General features: G+C 44.3%; 1 protein-coding gene across 3 annotated transcripts; it reads left to right on the top strand.

Moving 5' to 3' along the window:
* The first annotated feature begins 1,239 nt into the window (after nucleotides 1-1,239).
* On the top strand, nucleotides 1,240-16,323 carry SLC20A1 (solute carrier family 20 member 1). Of its 3 annotated transcripts, none has more exons than XM_055088880.1 (11): nucleotides 1,240-1,483; nucleotides 1,941-2,556; nucleotides 2,723-2,863; nucleotides 3,056-3,141; nucleotides 7,895-7,991; nucleotides 10,444-10,563; nucleotides 12,217-12,366; nucleotides 12,489-13,047; nucleotides 13,650-13,835; nucleotides 14,387-14,471; nucleotides 15,308-16,323. In XM_055088880.1, the coding sequence occupies exons 2-11, from the start codon at nucleotides 2,211-2,213 to the stop codon at nucleotides 15,467-15,469; spliced, it is 1,932 nt and encodes a 643-aa protein (XP_054944855.1). In that variant the 5' UTR covers nucleotides 1,240-1,483; nucleotides 1,941-2,210; the 3' UTR covers nucleotides 15,470-16,323. The 3 variants fall into 3 exon arrangements, with proteins under 3 accessions (XP_054944855.1, XP_054944854.1, XP_023985606.1); XM_055088879.1 differs by having other exon boundaries at nucleotides 1,241-1,409; nucleotides 12,094-12,366; nucleotides 15,308-16,318; XM_024129838.2 differs by having other exon boundaries at nucleotides 1,241-1,483; nucleotides 12,094-12,366; nucleotides 15,308-16,318.
* The last annotated feature ends 785 nt before the right edge of the window (nucleotides 16,324-17,108 follow it).

Genomic DNA, 17,108 nt, shown 5'->3' with positions numbered 1-17,108 from the left:
CTAAGCCCGGTAAATATTTCTGTTGGGAATTCTTTAATCTCACTACAACCCTGACAAGAGACCATGACCTTAATCTCCCTTGGCATGATTGGTTCGTCTGGAACTTAAGCCAAATAGTGAAATGCCCCTAAATGTGCAGAGCAAATCTTACTAATGTCAAAACTACATTATATACCATGTAGGGGGACCAGAAATCAATCTGTCTCAAAATAGGAAAGCTTCTGGGATGCAAAGAGAACACCCTTACAACCTTTTCTACATTCTAAATCAGGAATATTCACGGAAAGAGAAAGACGGAAATTAGCATTCACTGAACTCCTACTGAGTTCTAGTCACATTCACACGCGTTAACTCATTTAATCCCCGCTACTAGGTAGGTAGGGATTGTTAACAATTTACATTCCTGAGAGCGCAGTCAGAGAGATCTGGAAGTCGCTCAAGGTGACACGCAGCAGCGAGCAGGAGTCAGGATTTGAATCCGGAGCAGTGCCCTTCCCCACGCGCCACAGCTGCGCCGCAGAAAACGCAGGTCTGCCACGGGGAAACTGATGATTCGCAGCCGCCCTGGGGCTCTGCGCCATAACTGGGAGACGACCTGGTTCTCGTGACTGCTCAGTCTGTTTTCACCCAAGTGCATGACTGCTGGAGTAAAGCGACCACGTGAGCCCTTTCCCTCCCCCGGCGAGGGACAGTGCCTGTCTGGCCTAGGGCAAGTCACAGGTGCGACAACGTGCCGGGACTGGATTCGGAGGCCCGGGGCGCGAGCTCTCCTGCAGCGTCACCGGGAGGACGGGAGGGAGGGAACTCGGCCAGGTGTGGCCTCCGGATGCGGCAGGTCACAAGTGCGCTGAAAGTGCGGCTTGAGGCGCGGCCAGCTCCGTAAAACTGGGCTCGCGCGGGAGTAACTATGACCTTGGTCGCAGCCTCTACAATCCCCGCTTGGCCATCCCCCGACCTCCAGCGGCAGGGTGAGGGCGCCCCGCGGCCTCCGCCGCTAACCAGCAGGCGCGGCCAGAAGGTGCCAGGACTCCAGGGCAAGGCCGCAGGGAGGGGGCTGGCCCTCCCCACGTGGACAGGCTCCCCTCTGGGGGCGTGGCCGCCGGCGCTGGGCGGGCCAATGATCGCCGCGGTCGGGCTCTTCCGGCCGGGCCGCCGGGTTGGCTGGGGCTGCGTCATCCAGGGGGCGGGGCTCCTGAGCGGCGCGAGGCGCGGCCGGTCACGCGGTGCGCGGCGCCGGCTATAAGTAGAGGCCGGCGGGGTGCGCTGTTGGGGTGATGGCTGCCGGCGCGCGCTGAGTGCTTTTCCTTCTCGGCTGCTGAGGCGTCCGCGGCTGCTTCCTGGGTGGGTCGCCAGCCCCGCCGAGCCATCCCCAGAGCCTCCGCCACAGGCCGTGTGCTCGCCAACGGCAGGTGCGTGCGTCCGTGGCCCTAACCCGCCGCCGCAGCCTGGACCTCGTCTCCCGCTCGGCCCCTCGTTTCCTTTGGTGAGTGGCGGCGCCACCTTGGAAAGGCTCTTTCTTCTCCCCGGGGCCCGGCGCGGACGCGGCAGCGCGGGGGCTGGCCGGCTGGGCCGGGGCCGGCGGCGCGGTGGGATTCTGCTTTCGGCGCTACCCGCCTCCCTCCCCCACCCCACCCCATGCCACCCCGTCCGCCCGCCCGCGGGCCTTTTTGGCGGTCCCCGGGAGGCGCGCGCGGGAACGGCTCTTTTCCGGTTTTCGCGGGGAGGGCGCGCGCGGGCCGGCGGCGCGGGGGCCGGGCTCGGCGCGCGCGGGCCGAGGTGGTCCCCTGCGCCACGTGCCCGCCGCCCGGCGCGTCCCGTTTGGGGCGCGGGACATCGGATCGCGGGCGGCGGGCACGGCCGGGCCGCCAGTCCCTGTGGGCTGTCGCGGGGTGCGGGACCGCAAGGGCGCGCTGCTATTGTTATCCACCCCCCGCTTCCAGGATGAACTTGCGTCCTTTCTCTTCTCCGCCATGGAATTCTGCTCCGTGCTTCTAGCCCTCCAGAGCCAAAGAAACCCAAGACAACAGATGCCCATACGCAGCGTATAGCAGTAACTCCCCAGCTCGGTTTCTGTGCCGTAGTTTACAGTATTTAATTTTATATAATATATATTATTTATTATAGCATTTTTGATACCTCATATTCTGTTTACACATCTCGAAAACCGCTCAGTAATTCTCTGATTAATTAAAGAACCACTACTCTAGAGAATGGCATCTACCATGGCAACGCTGATTGCCACTACTATTGCTGCTACTGCCGCTTCTGGTCCATTGGTGGACTACCTATGGATGCTCATCCTGGGCTTCATTATTGCATTTGTCCTGGCATTCTCCGTGGGAGCCAATGATGTAGCAAATTCGTTTGGTACAGCCGTGGGATCAGGTGTAGTGACCCTGAAGCAAGCCTGCATCCTAGCTAGTATCTTTGAGACAGTGGGCTCCGTCCTGCTGGGGGCCAAAGTGAGCGAAACCATCAGGAAGGGCTTGATTGACGTGGAGATGTACAACTCGACCCAGGAGCTGCTGATGGCCGGCTCTGTCAGTGCGATGTTTGGTAAGTTTTTTATTCGTATTGTCCTAATAGTGTTGGGTGAGGAAATTCTTATCATGGGTAGTTCCATTCTTGTGCTCTGCCTTGATTCAGATTATTACATTCAGTAATATGCACTTCGTACATAATGGAATTTGTTACGTGCTTAATAAAACTTGATGTGTTTCAGGTTCTGCTGTGTGGCAACTAGTGGCTTCGTTTTTGAAGCTTCCCATTTCTGGAACCCATTGTATCGTTGGTGCAACCATTGGTTTCTCCCTGGTGGCGAAGGGGCAGGAGGGGGTCAAGTGGTCAGAACTGATAAAAATTGGTATGTTTAATTCTAAATGGCTTTTTATTCTTTTTTTCTTGTCGTGTTACCATGGTGTTGTGTATGGGAGAATATGGTGTAAAATTGGAGGGATGGACTAAGGTTTTGAAAAGAGAGGACTAAAATTTAAAGTGTGTTTTGGTTCCTGATTTCCATTAGTTGACATTCTTTTCTTAATGTGTTCTATTCCAGTGATGTCTTGGTTCGTCTCACCGCTGCTTTCTGGTATTATGTCTGGAATTTTATTCTTCCTTGTTCGTGCATTCATCCTCCGTAAGGTAATCTTTCTCTCCCCCCATGACCTGTAATAAGTCACACTCAATGGTATTCAAACCGATAGCATTTTTGCAAATGTGATCGGTGTGTAGGAGTGTGGCCTTGGAAAGTTAGAAAAATTCTTTGTTTTGTATACCTCTCGTATGTTGAATTTTCTGAAAGAAGCAAGTTTTCAATACCCTACCCAAGAAGGCATTTGGGAAGGAAAAATTGAATGAACACTATAGTGTGCCAAGAAATTGGAGAGACTGAAAGAAAAAATTAAGGAAATGTATTTGGAGTGGCTTTGTTTACCTGTATGCAGATTACTACTTTAAATCACCGTCATATGCAGGCCAGTCTGAATTGTAAGCTTAGTGTTCAACAGATCACAATGTCCTGGGTGACTTTTTCTTAGCTGCCAGTTAAAGTGGAGTAGTTTGGGTCCCTACATAGTTATTTCTAGAGTGTTGATTATTGAAACTAGCTTGTAAGCTTCATGGCGGACACCCTACCTCTCACAGTGAGTTGATTCTAATAGGTCAGAATAGATAAAAAGGAACCAGTAAAGGTAATTTTCGTTTTGTTTTTCTTGGCAAAAAAAAAAAAAAAAAAAATTCCAGACATCATTTAATTTCCTGTCCATTTGAAAATCCCTTTTGAGGGACCTGATAGCATTTTTTTTTTTTTATCAAGAAGTCTGATGCTGGCTCCAAAATAAATGTAGATGACAAGGGATGTTGTCGTTGGACTGAATTACAGTAAGAATAAATGCATTTTTCTCAGGAAACAAAGTTGTCCTTTTCCTGAGGTGAATGGCTCTTAACGGTCCATTGTAAGTTCTTAAAAATTCTACTAAACTGAAGAAATCTGAGCGAAGGGAGATAGGTAGCTTAATCCCAAGGGGTAAGAATGTATTCAGAGCCGTTTGTTTGGTCTAGTTCTAAGCTTCTCTAGGGAAGGATATGTACTTTTCTATAGAAATTCAATAACTGGTAAAGTGACTCACTAATCACTATTTACCATGGCCTGAGTCTGGCAAAGGATAGCAGTGTAATACTTTGAAAACTTGAAACCTCTCTAGCTTGGTATAATTTGAGAGTAAACAGTTCGTTGATATTAACGGACTCAAAGTTTGGCATTGTCTTATTTAGCAAGCAGGTAATGAATAGCATCTACCCTCCTACTCCCCACAGCTGTGGAATATGATAACGTGATGCTTCCATTTGAAGCTTAGTAGTAGTCAGGGATCAGAACTCTTCGTATTTTTAGAGCTGTATAGCTTGCTCCTTACCAGAGAAGCAGGAGGATTGCTAGGATCCCCTGTAACAGATTTGTGCTCATAAAGGTTTACACTGGCTCTTTGTGGATTATTGAGAGACAGATTATTCCGATTCTGGACCTCTCCAGAATTGTGTGTCTCAAGCCAAAACAAACTTCTTTTCTGGAGGAGGAATGGTCAGGCTTTCAGGTGCAAAGTGGGATTTTCAGGTCCCCAGAACTCTCATTTGGGGAATGCCTGCCAGGCATTTTTATCCTCAGTTAGAGACCTTAAGTTAGATATATTAACTTCTTAATTATATATTCCTCATGGGGTATGAGGATGGACATGATCAAGAATGATTGGAATAGGTCTTCCCCGGTGGTCCAGTGGGTAAGACTCTGTGCTCCCAATGCAGGGGGCCCGGGTTCAGTCCCTGGTCAGGGAACTAGAACATGCATGCATGCTGCAACTAAAGAGTTCGCATGTCGCAACTAAGAAGTCCGCATGCCACAACTAAAAGATCCTGTGTGCCGCAACTAAGATCCGGCACAGCCAAAGTAAATAAATAAATATTTTTTAAAAAAAGAATGATTGGAATAGTGTTTAAAACTATTCAATATGGACTTTGAGAATCTACCCACACACACTCACGGGCAGGCACATACTCTTGTGTTTAATCTGCCAATAACAGATGAATTTTTAGGTGATGAGGCTGAATATTTCTGGTTACTGTTAGATTTTAAATCTCAAGAAAACATCTTTACACTAATAACCTTTGGTGGTCTTGGCTGTTAAAATATAAATATTTGACCATTAAGGTACTTTCCAACTAAAGATTCTGTTTTGGAAATTAACATTAAAAGTGCTTTTAAACATTTTCAATTTTCTGAATGTTGCAAGGGTGTTGGGTAGTCTAGTAGGAAAAAGCAGAGTGGAGGTTAAGGATTGGGACAGTAAACAAGGAATACGGGAAAGGGAGTTTTCCTGTTGAGTGTTTAAATTCTAGTCAAAGAAAGTGGGCCTTTCAGCATTCTCCCTTCTGTCAGGAATCTCATTAAATATATCTAGGGCATCTTTTCAAACTGAGGAACTTTTTTCTTTAGTTTACTGGAACGTCCGATGTATAAAAAAATGAACTATTATAGTTGAAAATGGGTTATGAAGACCCCCTTTCCCATCCCATATAACTGGATGATGAGATATTTACTTCTAGTTAAAGTTTTAAGTGTTAGGTGAGTCATGGTGGTAAACATTCAATAAAATGTTAGCCCTGGTTACCTCCTGGGGGAGTGGCTAAGAGGAGTTTGGAGGTAGCAAAAGGGAGAAAGAGAAGCCCCCGCAAATGTCTAGAACCCTTATGGATTTTGATTTCGGGGGGTGGTCTTAGGTTCCTTGGAGAATTTCTTAAAAGCACAGATAGCTCTTAGAAGAAAAATGTATATACACCTCAGGTTCATAACCTTACCGACTACCCTTGGGGTGGGAGCCGCATGGTTGAGTTACTCAGAGATGATGAGGTTTTTTTTTTAATTAATTAATTAATTAATTTTTGGCTGCGTTGGGTCTTCGTTGCACGTGGGCTTTCTCTACTTGTGGCGAGCGGGGGCTACTCTTCGTTGCAGCGTGTGGGGCTTCTCGTTGCAGTGGCTTCTCGTTGCGGAGCACAGACTCTAGTAGGCACGCGGGCTTCAGTAGTTATGGCATGCGGGCTCAGTAGTTGTGGCTTGTGGGCTCTAGAGCGCAGGCTTAGTAGTTGTGGCGCACGGGCTTAGTTTCTCTGCGGCATGTGGGATCTTCCCGGACCAGGGCTCGAACCCGTGTCCCCTGCATTGGCAGGCGGATTCTTAACCACTGCGCCACCAGGGAAGCCCTGATGCTTAGATTTTATTGGCTATTTTTGTTTTGACCAATTCCCTACCTGTAGCATTCTCTTAAACTACAGATAGGGAAGGTAATAGTCGGAGTGGTTTTCGTCGAGGGCCCATCTCTGCTGATTTGGAATGGCACCTCTACTTTCCGTTTCCTTGATCTTAAGCCATTACCTCACTCTTCTGATGTATTTATGATTCTTCTCGTCTGTTCCTCCCGAAGATTTTCCATTGGATTGTGATTCAAGATAGCATTACAGCTTTAGGCTAACAACATCTTTAAAGTTTAGCCTTCCCATGTATTCAGATCTGTGCCCTTGTTTTTAGCTCGTTTCCAGTCACACTGGCCTCCTTGCTGTTCCTCAGACAATTCAAGTGTTTGCCTCAGGGTCTTTGTACTTGCTGATGTCTCTGGGATATTCTGCCCTCCAGATAGCCTGCTTTCTGGCTGCTCTTTTTCTACCCCTGTGTGTGTACCTGGCTTATGGCTTGTTGATCTAACACATTTGTGTCTTTGCTCCACTGATGGTCTTTGGACTGTCTCCCGCCCCACCCCCCAAGAATTAAAGTGTGCACCTCCTTCCATCACTGCCTCCTTCCCCTTCTTTTTTCTTCGTAGCGTGATTCTGTACTAGAATGTAAATGTCAGTTCTGTGAGAGGAGGAACTTTGTCTCATTCACTCCCATATTTTAGTGCTTGGCACAGTCTGTTAAATGAGGAGGTGACCTAGTGTACAATTGATTTTTATCTTAGCACTTTGGTAAATCATTAGTTGTGGCATATTTATCAAATGTCTAGGTAAGATGGCTGTTGCTGGTATATTCTACTATGTGTTTTGTTTTTAAGAAGTCATTGCAGGTATAAAGTCAGGTAAGAAATGTAATATCTCAGTCTGTTTCTTGATCTCATACAGTACATTTTCAGGTGTGTGCTCAGATTTATATCTGGACATGAGGTACCTTAGGGCACTGGGGGTTGAAACTGATTATTCAGGACATCACCAGTCACTAGTAATAGGTAGCCTTGTTAAGAATAACAGCAACAGGGACTACCCTGGTGGCGCAGTAGTTAAGAATCCACCTGCCAATGCAGGAGACACGGGTTCGAGCCCTGGTCCGGGAAGATCCCACATGCCACGGAGCAGCTAAGCCCGTGCGCCACAACTACTGAGCCTGCGCTCTAGAGCCCGCGAGCCACAACTACTGAGCCCGTGTGCCACAACTCCTGAAGCCCTCATGTCTAGAGCCCCCATGCTCTGCAACAAGAGAAGCCACCGCAATGAGAAGCCCGCGCGCCGCAACAAAGAGTAGCCCCCGCTCTACACAATTGGAGAAAACCCAAGCGCAGCAACAAAGATGCAAAGAAGCCAAAAAAAAAAGAATAACAGCAACAAAAACCTAACCAACCCCCAGACATTAAACCAAACACAAGTGTAAATTCAGATAGATGTAGAAGGTGAGATCAGCCTTGGTAGGAGAACTTCCAGGAGCAAATGTAGGAAAAGACCATTTGGCCTGGGAAACTGCTATGGAGAGATAGTTATTGGAACTAATTCCTGAAGCTGCCCTTTGATAAGGTTCTATGGAAATGGGTTAAGTTTTTACAGCTTTTAAGATCTTGATCTTAGTGATAATATTTTACAGGCAGATCCAGTTCCTAATGGGTTGCGAGCTTTGCCCGTGTTCTATGCCTGCACAATTGGAATCAACCTCTTTTCCATCATGTACACTGGAGCACCTTGTAAGTACATATCAGAATATTTAAATGTGAATTTAAAGTTGTTTCTAAAACTTGCATTAAATGCCCAATTTACCCCTTTTTGTTTACAGGGCTGAAATCTCCTAGAAGGTGGCTGGCCTGCGCCCATTTCAGAAGGCTGCAGGCTAGTGTATGCTGAGTTAACCTAGATAGTTTTTCAACCAAAGAGACCTGCTCAGATTCTAAATCACTACAGACCTTTACTCTTTAGTCTTCACAGGATCCACCGATAATTTGATCTTCTCCCTCCCTCTTTCCTATCTATGCTAAAAATACCGGAATTGATGTTACCTCGACTACTGAAGAGTCATTAGTTATACTTGGTCTTCGATAATCAGTCATTTAGGACTGGTTTGCTGGATATTCTCATTTTTCTCTCCCAAGTGGAGCTCCTTTTTGTTTCTAAATTTACTCCCCTGAATCTGCTTGAATGAGAAGAGTTGGGATGTTTAACACCTGCCCTAAGTGCACTTGGAAGAAGAATTCATGCAGCTAAGAGGAAAAATATTTGTGAGAATATAAAGATTGAAATGTTGATTACTTTTATGTTGGAACGAAGGCAAAACATGGATTAAATTGTGATACGTGTTTCGTTTAGCAATTGAAAAAGATTGATAACCTGTAACTTGTCAGACAGGACAGTACATGTCTTGATCAGTCAGTTTTCCTGTCTAGGTTCATTTGGCTTGATGGCCTTTGACCCGTCAAGTCAGTGGCTTTCATTCTTTGGACTGTTGTGACACACTGGAAGAAAGACATTGTACATTGCTGCCCAGCACACACGTACTTAGAGAGGGATGGGGAGAGAGGGAAAGATAACTGGAAGAGTATCTTGAAGCTGCTTTACCTTAACTGTGTGCTATGCACTCATATTTGCAAGTATTTTTTTTTTAGCTTTTTAAAATGCTCATTGTGGCCCACCAAATTGATTTCATTTCTGACTAATGGATTGTAACTTGCTTTGTAAACCTCACTGAAGTAATAAGTCACTGACCAAAAATGGAGTTAGCTAAGTATTTTTAACCATGTCTTTATTAGAATAATCAGGAAAGAAATTGGACAACTTTATGAGGATATTGATCTTATTTAGGGGATACCAGGCTCCTTACCAAATGCTACAGGCAGAGGAAAGCTTGCCTGCTGCCTTTCCATTCTGTTTTAAATTGGCTTCTTCATGTTACACTAAAAAAGTCTCCATGAGGCTCTAAGCACTGATGTTTTATGTGGCAGCAGCAAAGCTCATAGTTGAGTGAAATTGGAAACTTGCATTTTCAGTTGTCTTTGAAAAGGGAATGTGGATATTTTTGTTCTGTCCTTTGGTCGATCATTTACAAGAAAAACCAGTCTCATTTCCCTTTTTTGACTTGGAACGTAGGCAAATTTAAATTGTGATACAGAGATTGATTAAATTTCATGTATATTTTAGTTTGTGTGACTAACTACATGGTTAGAATTGATAGCAGGAATTAAAATGGAAAGATTTAGTCATTACAGAACTTTGGTTTTGACGGGGCCTCAATTTATATCTGATTTTTAAATGCTAATCATTTTGAGGAGCAATAGAATTTCCATTTTATAAGTAATTCCTAATAAGCAAAACAACCACAAGTAACTAGGCTGTTCTTGGGTAAACCACAGATCATTATAATATCTTTTAGGCTTAAATAGTGTTCTCTAGTGCTTTGCTTCTGTCATTAAATATAGGCTAGTGGCTTGGAGGCTGTTGGCATTTAAGTGGTAACCAGGTGACTAATTAATGATCCCTGAGCCATGTGAGAAGTAGGCACGTCTCTGTTTAAGATGTGGCTTCCTAGTATGATTACCCCTCTACTATTTTCTTTTTGTGAAAGACAGCCCTTTGAACTATTCTTATCCCTTGGTAGATAAATGTATCTTAGTCTGAAAATGCATCCTAAGAGATAACCTTGCTCTAAAGATTTTGCTAGTACAATGGATGTGATAACTTCCACAGAGAACTAATTATATCAGTATGAGAAATGTGACGACTGGGGCACTTTCCTTTTTTAACGTTAAAATCTTACGTGCAAACAGAACGTGTGGCCACTCCCATCTGGAGGCTGGGCAGTGAAAGCTTCCATTTTTTTTCTTAGCTAGTTGCAGATGCTCGGTGTAGTAATCTGTCTTCTAAAGCAAAGAAAGGAAAAAGCCTCGTACGTGAAGGAGTTTGGGAGATGTCAGTCTAGCAGGTGTTTAAAGTAGGCCAGACTGGTGTGGATTTCAGATGCTATGGGATTTTTCTCCCAAATTTGTATAGCCACTAACACAGTAAACCCTGTGGACCTAAGGCTGGCGACAGCTGTAAAGGGTGATGGGCTGGCTTGGGGAACCCCAGAGTCCCCAGAGGAGGGTTTACACGCTATTACAGGGGGGCAGTTGCCCTGGGGTTTTCAAGATGCACCATTTTATCTCCTAGTGCTGGGCTTTGACAAACTTCCTCTGTGGGGTACCATCCTCATCTCGGTGGGATGTGCAGTTTTCTGTGCCCTTATCGTCTGGTTCTTTGTATGTCCCAGGATGAAGAGAAAAATTGAACGTAAGTAACAAGTTGTAGCAGAAAATTTTAACTAGTAGTGTTGTGCTTGCTTCTTTGTGTTTAGCCATCTGTAAAAATCCGCTGCTTAGATTGACTGGTAAAGTCAGAAAATTTACATGGAAATTTGCGGATATAGGTTTATTGTCCAAACTATGTTCTGACTGAGTTAAAATGACCTGAGACCTAGTCATAAGGCATATTTGACCTTCTTTGGGCCGCCAGACAAGCTAGGCACTTAATCTGTTTTTTCTTTTTTTACTGTACCTTGATCACTTGCCAGTGACATGCTAGATAAATACAGAGAAGTTGTAGTCTACATTAATTGGGGAGGATGAGGATACCTTAATGAAAAATAAAAGGTAGGTATGAAATATTTTCACAGGAAACATTTACCAAAACTAATGCCTTCAGATACAGATATTCAGAGCTATGTTAATATATCGTCTGACTTTAGATTTGGTTAATTCTCAGAATTGGAGCACAGATTCCAGAGGTAGACATTTTCAAGTGTCACAAAGGGATCACTTAGACCATTACTGTAGGTAGTATTTCAGTATCATCAAATATGGCATAACATTTTCGTTAGTATAGGTCTTAATTAAACCTTGTATTCCTTTCCTGACCACTTGAACTCTCTTGAAATGGTCTTTTTCTGTTCTTTTCATCTGCAAATGCTCGGGTAGTGATTTAAGTTAGTTCTTTGAAGAAGCAGAGGGCTGCACAGCCTGCAGTGGCACCAGAAGAGTGCTGCGTCATGCAGCTGCGCTCAGGAGCCTCCGAGAGGCTCTGCGCTAGTCTGGCGGCCTTCAGGACTTCATGACCTTGATTCTCCCTCAGTCTGGGAGAAGATGAGACAGGTCTTGCTAATGTTCTATATCCTGGTTTGTAGCTTGACTGGGATGCCTGAATGAACACGGAAACAGACTGGGCATCGGTACAAAGGCAGAAAGCATTCCTACCTGGTCGTGGAACCTTGAACCATAAGGCACATGTCTTTGTTTTCTAGAGGTGGAAATTCAAGTCACCTTTAGTTGCCTGCGTTGAGCTGTGTCATTTTGCTTGAACTCACAGACTGAAATTTGGGGCCAGTTTTTAAAAAGGACGTGCGCTAGATGCAGTCAGAATTTTCAGTTATCTGTCAGCCCCGTGCTTGAGCTACTTTTCCCCTCAGAAGGGGTCAGCAGGAAGCTCAGAATCGTTTCTACATCTGTGAAGGGTTCTATAAAGAACAAGAATTTATAGCAGAGTCCACAGAGCCTAAAAGATTTTACCGTCTGGCCCTTCACTAAAAAAAAACTTTGCAACCCCTAGTAATAGGGTGTTCTGCATTTGTATCGCTGGTTTCTTCCCAAGTGCGAGGTTAAGCGATACGGCAAATAAAGCAGACGGGAAAATTATCCTGAATTTTCACTGAAGTTTACGTGTGGTCTTATTTCGAGGATTTTTTTTTTTTTTTTGAGGTGAGGGAAAGGGGAAATGTGGAGCAAGTTAGTTTGGTCAAAACCAAACAAAAACATCCTTCTTTTCTAGGAGAAATCAAGTCTAGTCCATCTGAAAGCCCCTTAATGGAAAAAAAGAATAATAGCTTGAAAGAAGACCATGAAGAAACAAAGTTGGCTCTCAGTGATACTGAAACCAGGAATCCCGTTTCAGAGGTAGGGCCAGCTACTGGGCCCCTCCGGGCTGCAGTGGAGGAGAGAACGGTCTCGTTCAAACTTGGAGACTTGGAGGAAGCTCCAGAGCGAGAGAGGCTTCCCAGCGTGGACCTGAAAGAGGAAACCAGCATAGATGGCACCATGAACGGTGAGTGGACTCTTCCTCGGGTGGGTAAAGGCGAGTTTCCCTTTGTTAGCAGTACTGCTGTGAAGCTCTGTGTTTGGACTTGATGCTCTTGGCATTGAGTGTAACCTTTTGTTCTTGGCCAGGTGCAGTGCAGTTGCCTAATGGGAACCTAGTTCAGTTCAATCAAGCTGTCAGTAACCAGATAAACTCCAGCGGCCACTATCAGTATCACACCGTGCATAAAGATTCCGGCTTGTACAAAGAGCTGCTCCATAAGTTACATCTTGCCAAGGTGGGCGACTGCATGGGAGACTCTGGCGACAAACCCTTGAGGCGCAATAATAGCTACACTTCCTATACCATGGCGATCTGTGGCATGCCCCTGGATTCATTCCGTGCCAAAGAAGGTGAACAGAAGGGTGAAGAGATGGAGAAGCTGACGTGGCCTAACGGAGACAGCAAGAAGCGAATTCGAATGGACAGTTACACCAGTTACTGCAACGCCGTGTCTGACATTCACTCGGCGTCCGAGATCGACATGAGTGTCAAGGCCGAGATGGGTCTGGGCGACAGAAAAGGAAGCACCAGCTCTCTAGAAGAATGGTGTGACCAGGACAAACCAGAAGTGTCTCTCCTCTTCCAGTTCCTGCAGATCCTCACGGCCTGCTTTGGGTCATTCGCCCATGGTGGCAATGACGTCAGGTCAGTCGATTACGATTCTTGGCATTGCTCGTGCTATTTTTATACCGCCTAATCCTTTTATGAGGCTCTGCTTGTGGCCTTGGTACTTATACCACCCGTGGGACACTGAATAATGTAGAAAGGGTGAGGAGATAGCAATTAACTGACGTAAAAAAAAAAAACAGGAAGACAGATTTTTTTCCTCAGAGAGATTACAAAGAATATGTTTGCTTCTGTAGGTGATAAACACATATATCTTTCACAGAGAAGCCTTTTATCGAGATGGGAGCCAGTTCTTTGATAGAATCACTGCCCCCTAGAATGAATTTGTAGGTGGTTAATCCTAGTTCTGGGGTTTGTCACCTGTTCATTGGAACCCCAAATTTGCTTTAGTTGGGCCTGCAGGAAAACAGGCCACCAGATGCGTGGTGTTTCCCCTCTGAGAAGAGCTCTCATTTTCTTCTGTTGTGTATGTTGGGGTTCCATTTATTTCCTTTGAAAGAAAGACCAGTTTCTAATGGAAGCTTTGCTTTAGAAAACTTAGTAAATCAGTTAACAAATAGATTCATGCCAAGTTTTAGTTTTGCCTGAAAAATCATCCCTGCCCTCTTTTTTTCTTTCAGCAATGCCATCGGTCCTCTGGTTGCTTTATATCTGGTTTATGACACGGGAGATGTTTCCTCAAAAGTAGCAACCCCAATATGGCTTCTGCTCTATGGTGGTGTTGGTATCTGTATCGGTCTATGGGTTTGGGGAAGGAGAGTTATCCAGACCATGGGGAAAGATCTGACACCAATCACACCCTCTAGGTAAGTTGGCAAAGCAGGTCTTATTAGGTTGTTAATGCTGATTTTCTTAAGATACGTAATACTGTACAGTGCTACTACATAAAGTGACCAAGTTTGTATAAGTTCCCGATGTTACTCTCTCTTTGGTGTGAACTTTTTAGATTTTCCTTATCGTCTGGCCCTTAAACATAATTTATCTATTCAACTCCAGTGGGCTCTTTTTAACAAAATAACTTCTGAGAAAGATGTGTGTTCTGAGACTTACTAGCTACGTGCATTTGGCTTTTATCTCTCTTTACGGAGCCAACACTGGTGTTTACTAAATTCAGAGTAAAAGTGCAAGCTTTAAGAATGGGCTTCCAGAAAACCTTAAAACCTCAAACGCTGGAAAAGAGAAGAGGAATCTCATGGCCTGATTTAAAGCAGATTTCAGGAGTTAGAGCAAACTAAAGATGTGGGTGGAGTTTTTGTCACTGGGTAGAGCACAGCAAGATTGCGTGAACTTTTGGGGTAGTGCTAACTTACCGAAATTTAAGTTCCATTCTTGACAAGTGATCTATTTGTGTCCACAGCGGCTTCAGTATTGAACTGGCATCTGCCCTCACTGTAGTAATTGCGTCGAATATTGGCCTTCCCATCAGTACAACACATTGTAAAGTAAGTGTAATGTAGAGGTACTGTGTCTTTTGAGTGGTTTTAGTAGATATGTTGAGGGGTATTTTTTTGTTCTGTTTGTTTTTTTTCCTTTGATAATTTGGTGTTATACCGTGGGAGTCTTGAAGAGTTCACAAGTTTAGGACAAGTTGACTCTAAGAATGTAAATACACATTGTGCAGTTTCTTGTGTCTGTTACTTTTATTTAAGCAGATAGGATATTTTCTCCCCAAACGGTCCAGAAGCCCCTTTTTAGAGAGGTAGCAAGTCTGTGAGACTTGTTGGACCGTTGAAGGGCAGTTTATTGGAAGCAAGCATATATTCAGAGCATCTCAGGTTTGAAGTCCCGAGAAACTTATTGAATCCTAAGGTTGCTTGATGACCGTCTAAAAACCATAGGATAACTACAGGGAAAGGAAGAAACTAGCTTCCTTAAGGGAGTTAAAATTGGTTCATCATGGAGCCTTTGAGTCATTCTTTCTCTTCCAGAGAGATCTACGGGTGATTGGCTATTAGGTCTAATAGCAGCCTCCCTCTAGAATCTTTGGGAAACCTAAAACTTAAAGGAATCTATTATTAAGGCAGTTTTTATTATTATTAATGTAGTTGATTAAATTCCAGCAGCTCAGAAGGGAAAAGGGAGTTTTCTTTCCCTCTTTTACCCCAGTTAGCACAGATTCCGTGATTGGATTTTATAGTGCCTTCACCTTGTTACAAACTAGCTTTCATGGATCGGTCCAGCAGTCTGGGGCTCCTTACCTACATAAAGTCACGGGTCTATTTAACGAAATGCCATCGGCACTTCAGTAACCAGTTTCCTTGATCGTCTTCTCCCATAGGTGGGCTCTGTTGTGTCCGTCGGCTGGCTCCGATCCAAAAAGGCTGTTGACTGGCGGCTCTTCCGCAACATTTTTATGGCCTGGTTTGTCACAGTCCCCATTTCTGGCATTATCAGTGCTGCTATCATGGCAGTCTTCAAGTATGTCATCCTCAGAGTGTGAAGCTGTTTGAGATGGAAATTCGGGTCAGTGCTTGGGACCACCTTACACATTCCTGTTCCTTTGCAGAATGATTACAGTGTTATAGAAGACTGACAGGAGTCTCTTTAAAGTTTGGGAGCTGTGGGAGGGAAGCATTACTTGTGCTATAATTGCTTTTGTGCTAAATATGACTTGTCTCAAAATTAGCTATGTAAAGTAGCCAGGTTTCCACTGGTTCCTGTTGAGGTTCCTTTTCCTTCTGGGCTGTGAATTCCTGTATATATTTCTCTACTTTTTGTATCAGGCTTCAATTCCATTATGTTTTAATGTTGTCTCTGAAGATAACTTGTGATTTTTTTGTTTGTTTGTTTTGTTTCGTTTTAAAACAACCATTCAGAGCCTTTTGACAGAGTGTGCTCTGCTTTGTTGGTTTCACCAGCTTCTGCCCTAACACGCACAGGGACTTACTTAACAGCAAACACCGTAACCGAAGCTTCCTTTGTAGTCTCTTAGGAAAATAGTCATTTGTACCCTGCCCTCCTGCCGGTACTGGCAGGTTCTATTGGCATACGTGAACTTCTTATAAGGACAAGGTTCTTTGGACACGGTGAAAATTTAAGTTAGTAGTAACTTCTTTGCAAAGCAGTTCACTGACTCTTATTGCTAAGAAGAAGTAGGAAGAAAAATCCTTCTGGCAGTCTTGGTTATTTCTTTAAGATTTCTGGCAGTGTGGGATGGATGAATGCAGTGGAATATGAACTTTGGGTGAGTTAAATGGGCCAGCCTTCCATGTTCATCTGTCTACCTCTTAACTGAATAAAAAAGCCTACCGTTTTTAGAAAACATGTCTCATTGGTTTTGTTCATATATTTGAAGCATCTGAGCTCCCGATCGGTCAGCCTTATACAGTTCTTAGGAGAATGTGATAGCTTAACAAGTGAGAACTGCCCTCTAGCTTAAAGTTGCCCACTCCTCCCTGGTACGTTTCTTGTGATCCCAGAATATACATGACATTCCTCCATGGGGCATTTCTAACTGTTTGGCATTTTTTACCAGCACATCCTAGACATTTCCATGTTAGCACGTATCTACTCATTGTCTTTAACAGCCACAAAGCTTTCCTGTTTGAATGGATTATTTTGTTTTACTAGACCCTTATTTAGATTATTTGTAGCTTTTCTATTACAGAGAATGCTAAAATGAGTGTTCATGGTTCGTGTGTGTAGCTCAGCTTCATTTAAAAATTCTCAGTGTTGGATTCTTCCGTCTTGACCCATTATCTCTTTTACGCTTGATCAGGGCAGTTAAGCAGAAGTGCATGGCTTTGCAAACTAGATTGATGAGTCCTGTCCTTAGACTTTTAGCAAGACGCTTTTTAGAAGCCAGACTGCAACAAGGATAAGGTTATGCTTGCCTGACCTGTGCCTGAGAAATTGGACCACTGGTTGCGTACCTGCCATGGATTCACTTAGTAAATGTTCACCATGTCAGGCACTGCACTAAGCTTTTTATATACATTTAATTCTCAAGACCTTTTGCAGTAGTTCTTAACGTTATTTTGTAAATGATGAAAGATACTGAACTGTATCTTTCCGTTTTTTTTTTTTTTTTTTCTGCGGTACGCGGGCCTCTCACCGCTGTGGCCTCTCCCACTGCGGAG

The sequence above is a fragment of the Physeter macrocephalus genome, chromosome 12 (assembly GCF_002837175.3).
Source record: "Physeter macrocephalus isolate SW-GA chromosome 12, ASM283717v5, whole genome shotgun sequence".
NCBI classification, from domain to species: Eukaryota; Metazoa; Chordata; class Mammalia; order Artiodactyla; family Physeteridae; genus Physeter; species Physeter macrocephalus.
Note: the sequence above shows the minus strand (reverse complement) of the source record. Positions and strands in the feature narration are given on the sequence as shown.

Bases quoted from the DNA above. Each gene is read 5' to 3' on its own strand.
- SLC20A1 (XM_055088879.1), top strand. From the start codon at position 2,211: ATGGCATCTACCATGGCAACGCTGATTGCCACTACTATTGCTGCTACT. The intron at 2,864-3,055 runs GTATGTTTAATT...GTTCTATTCCAG, and splicing joins GTCAGAACTGATAAAAATTG to TGATGTCTTGGTTCGTCTCA. The intron at 7,992-10,443 runs GTAAGTACATAT...TTTATCTCCTAG, and splicing joins CATGTACACTGGAGCACCTT to TGCTGGGCTTTGACAAACTT.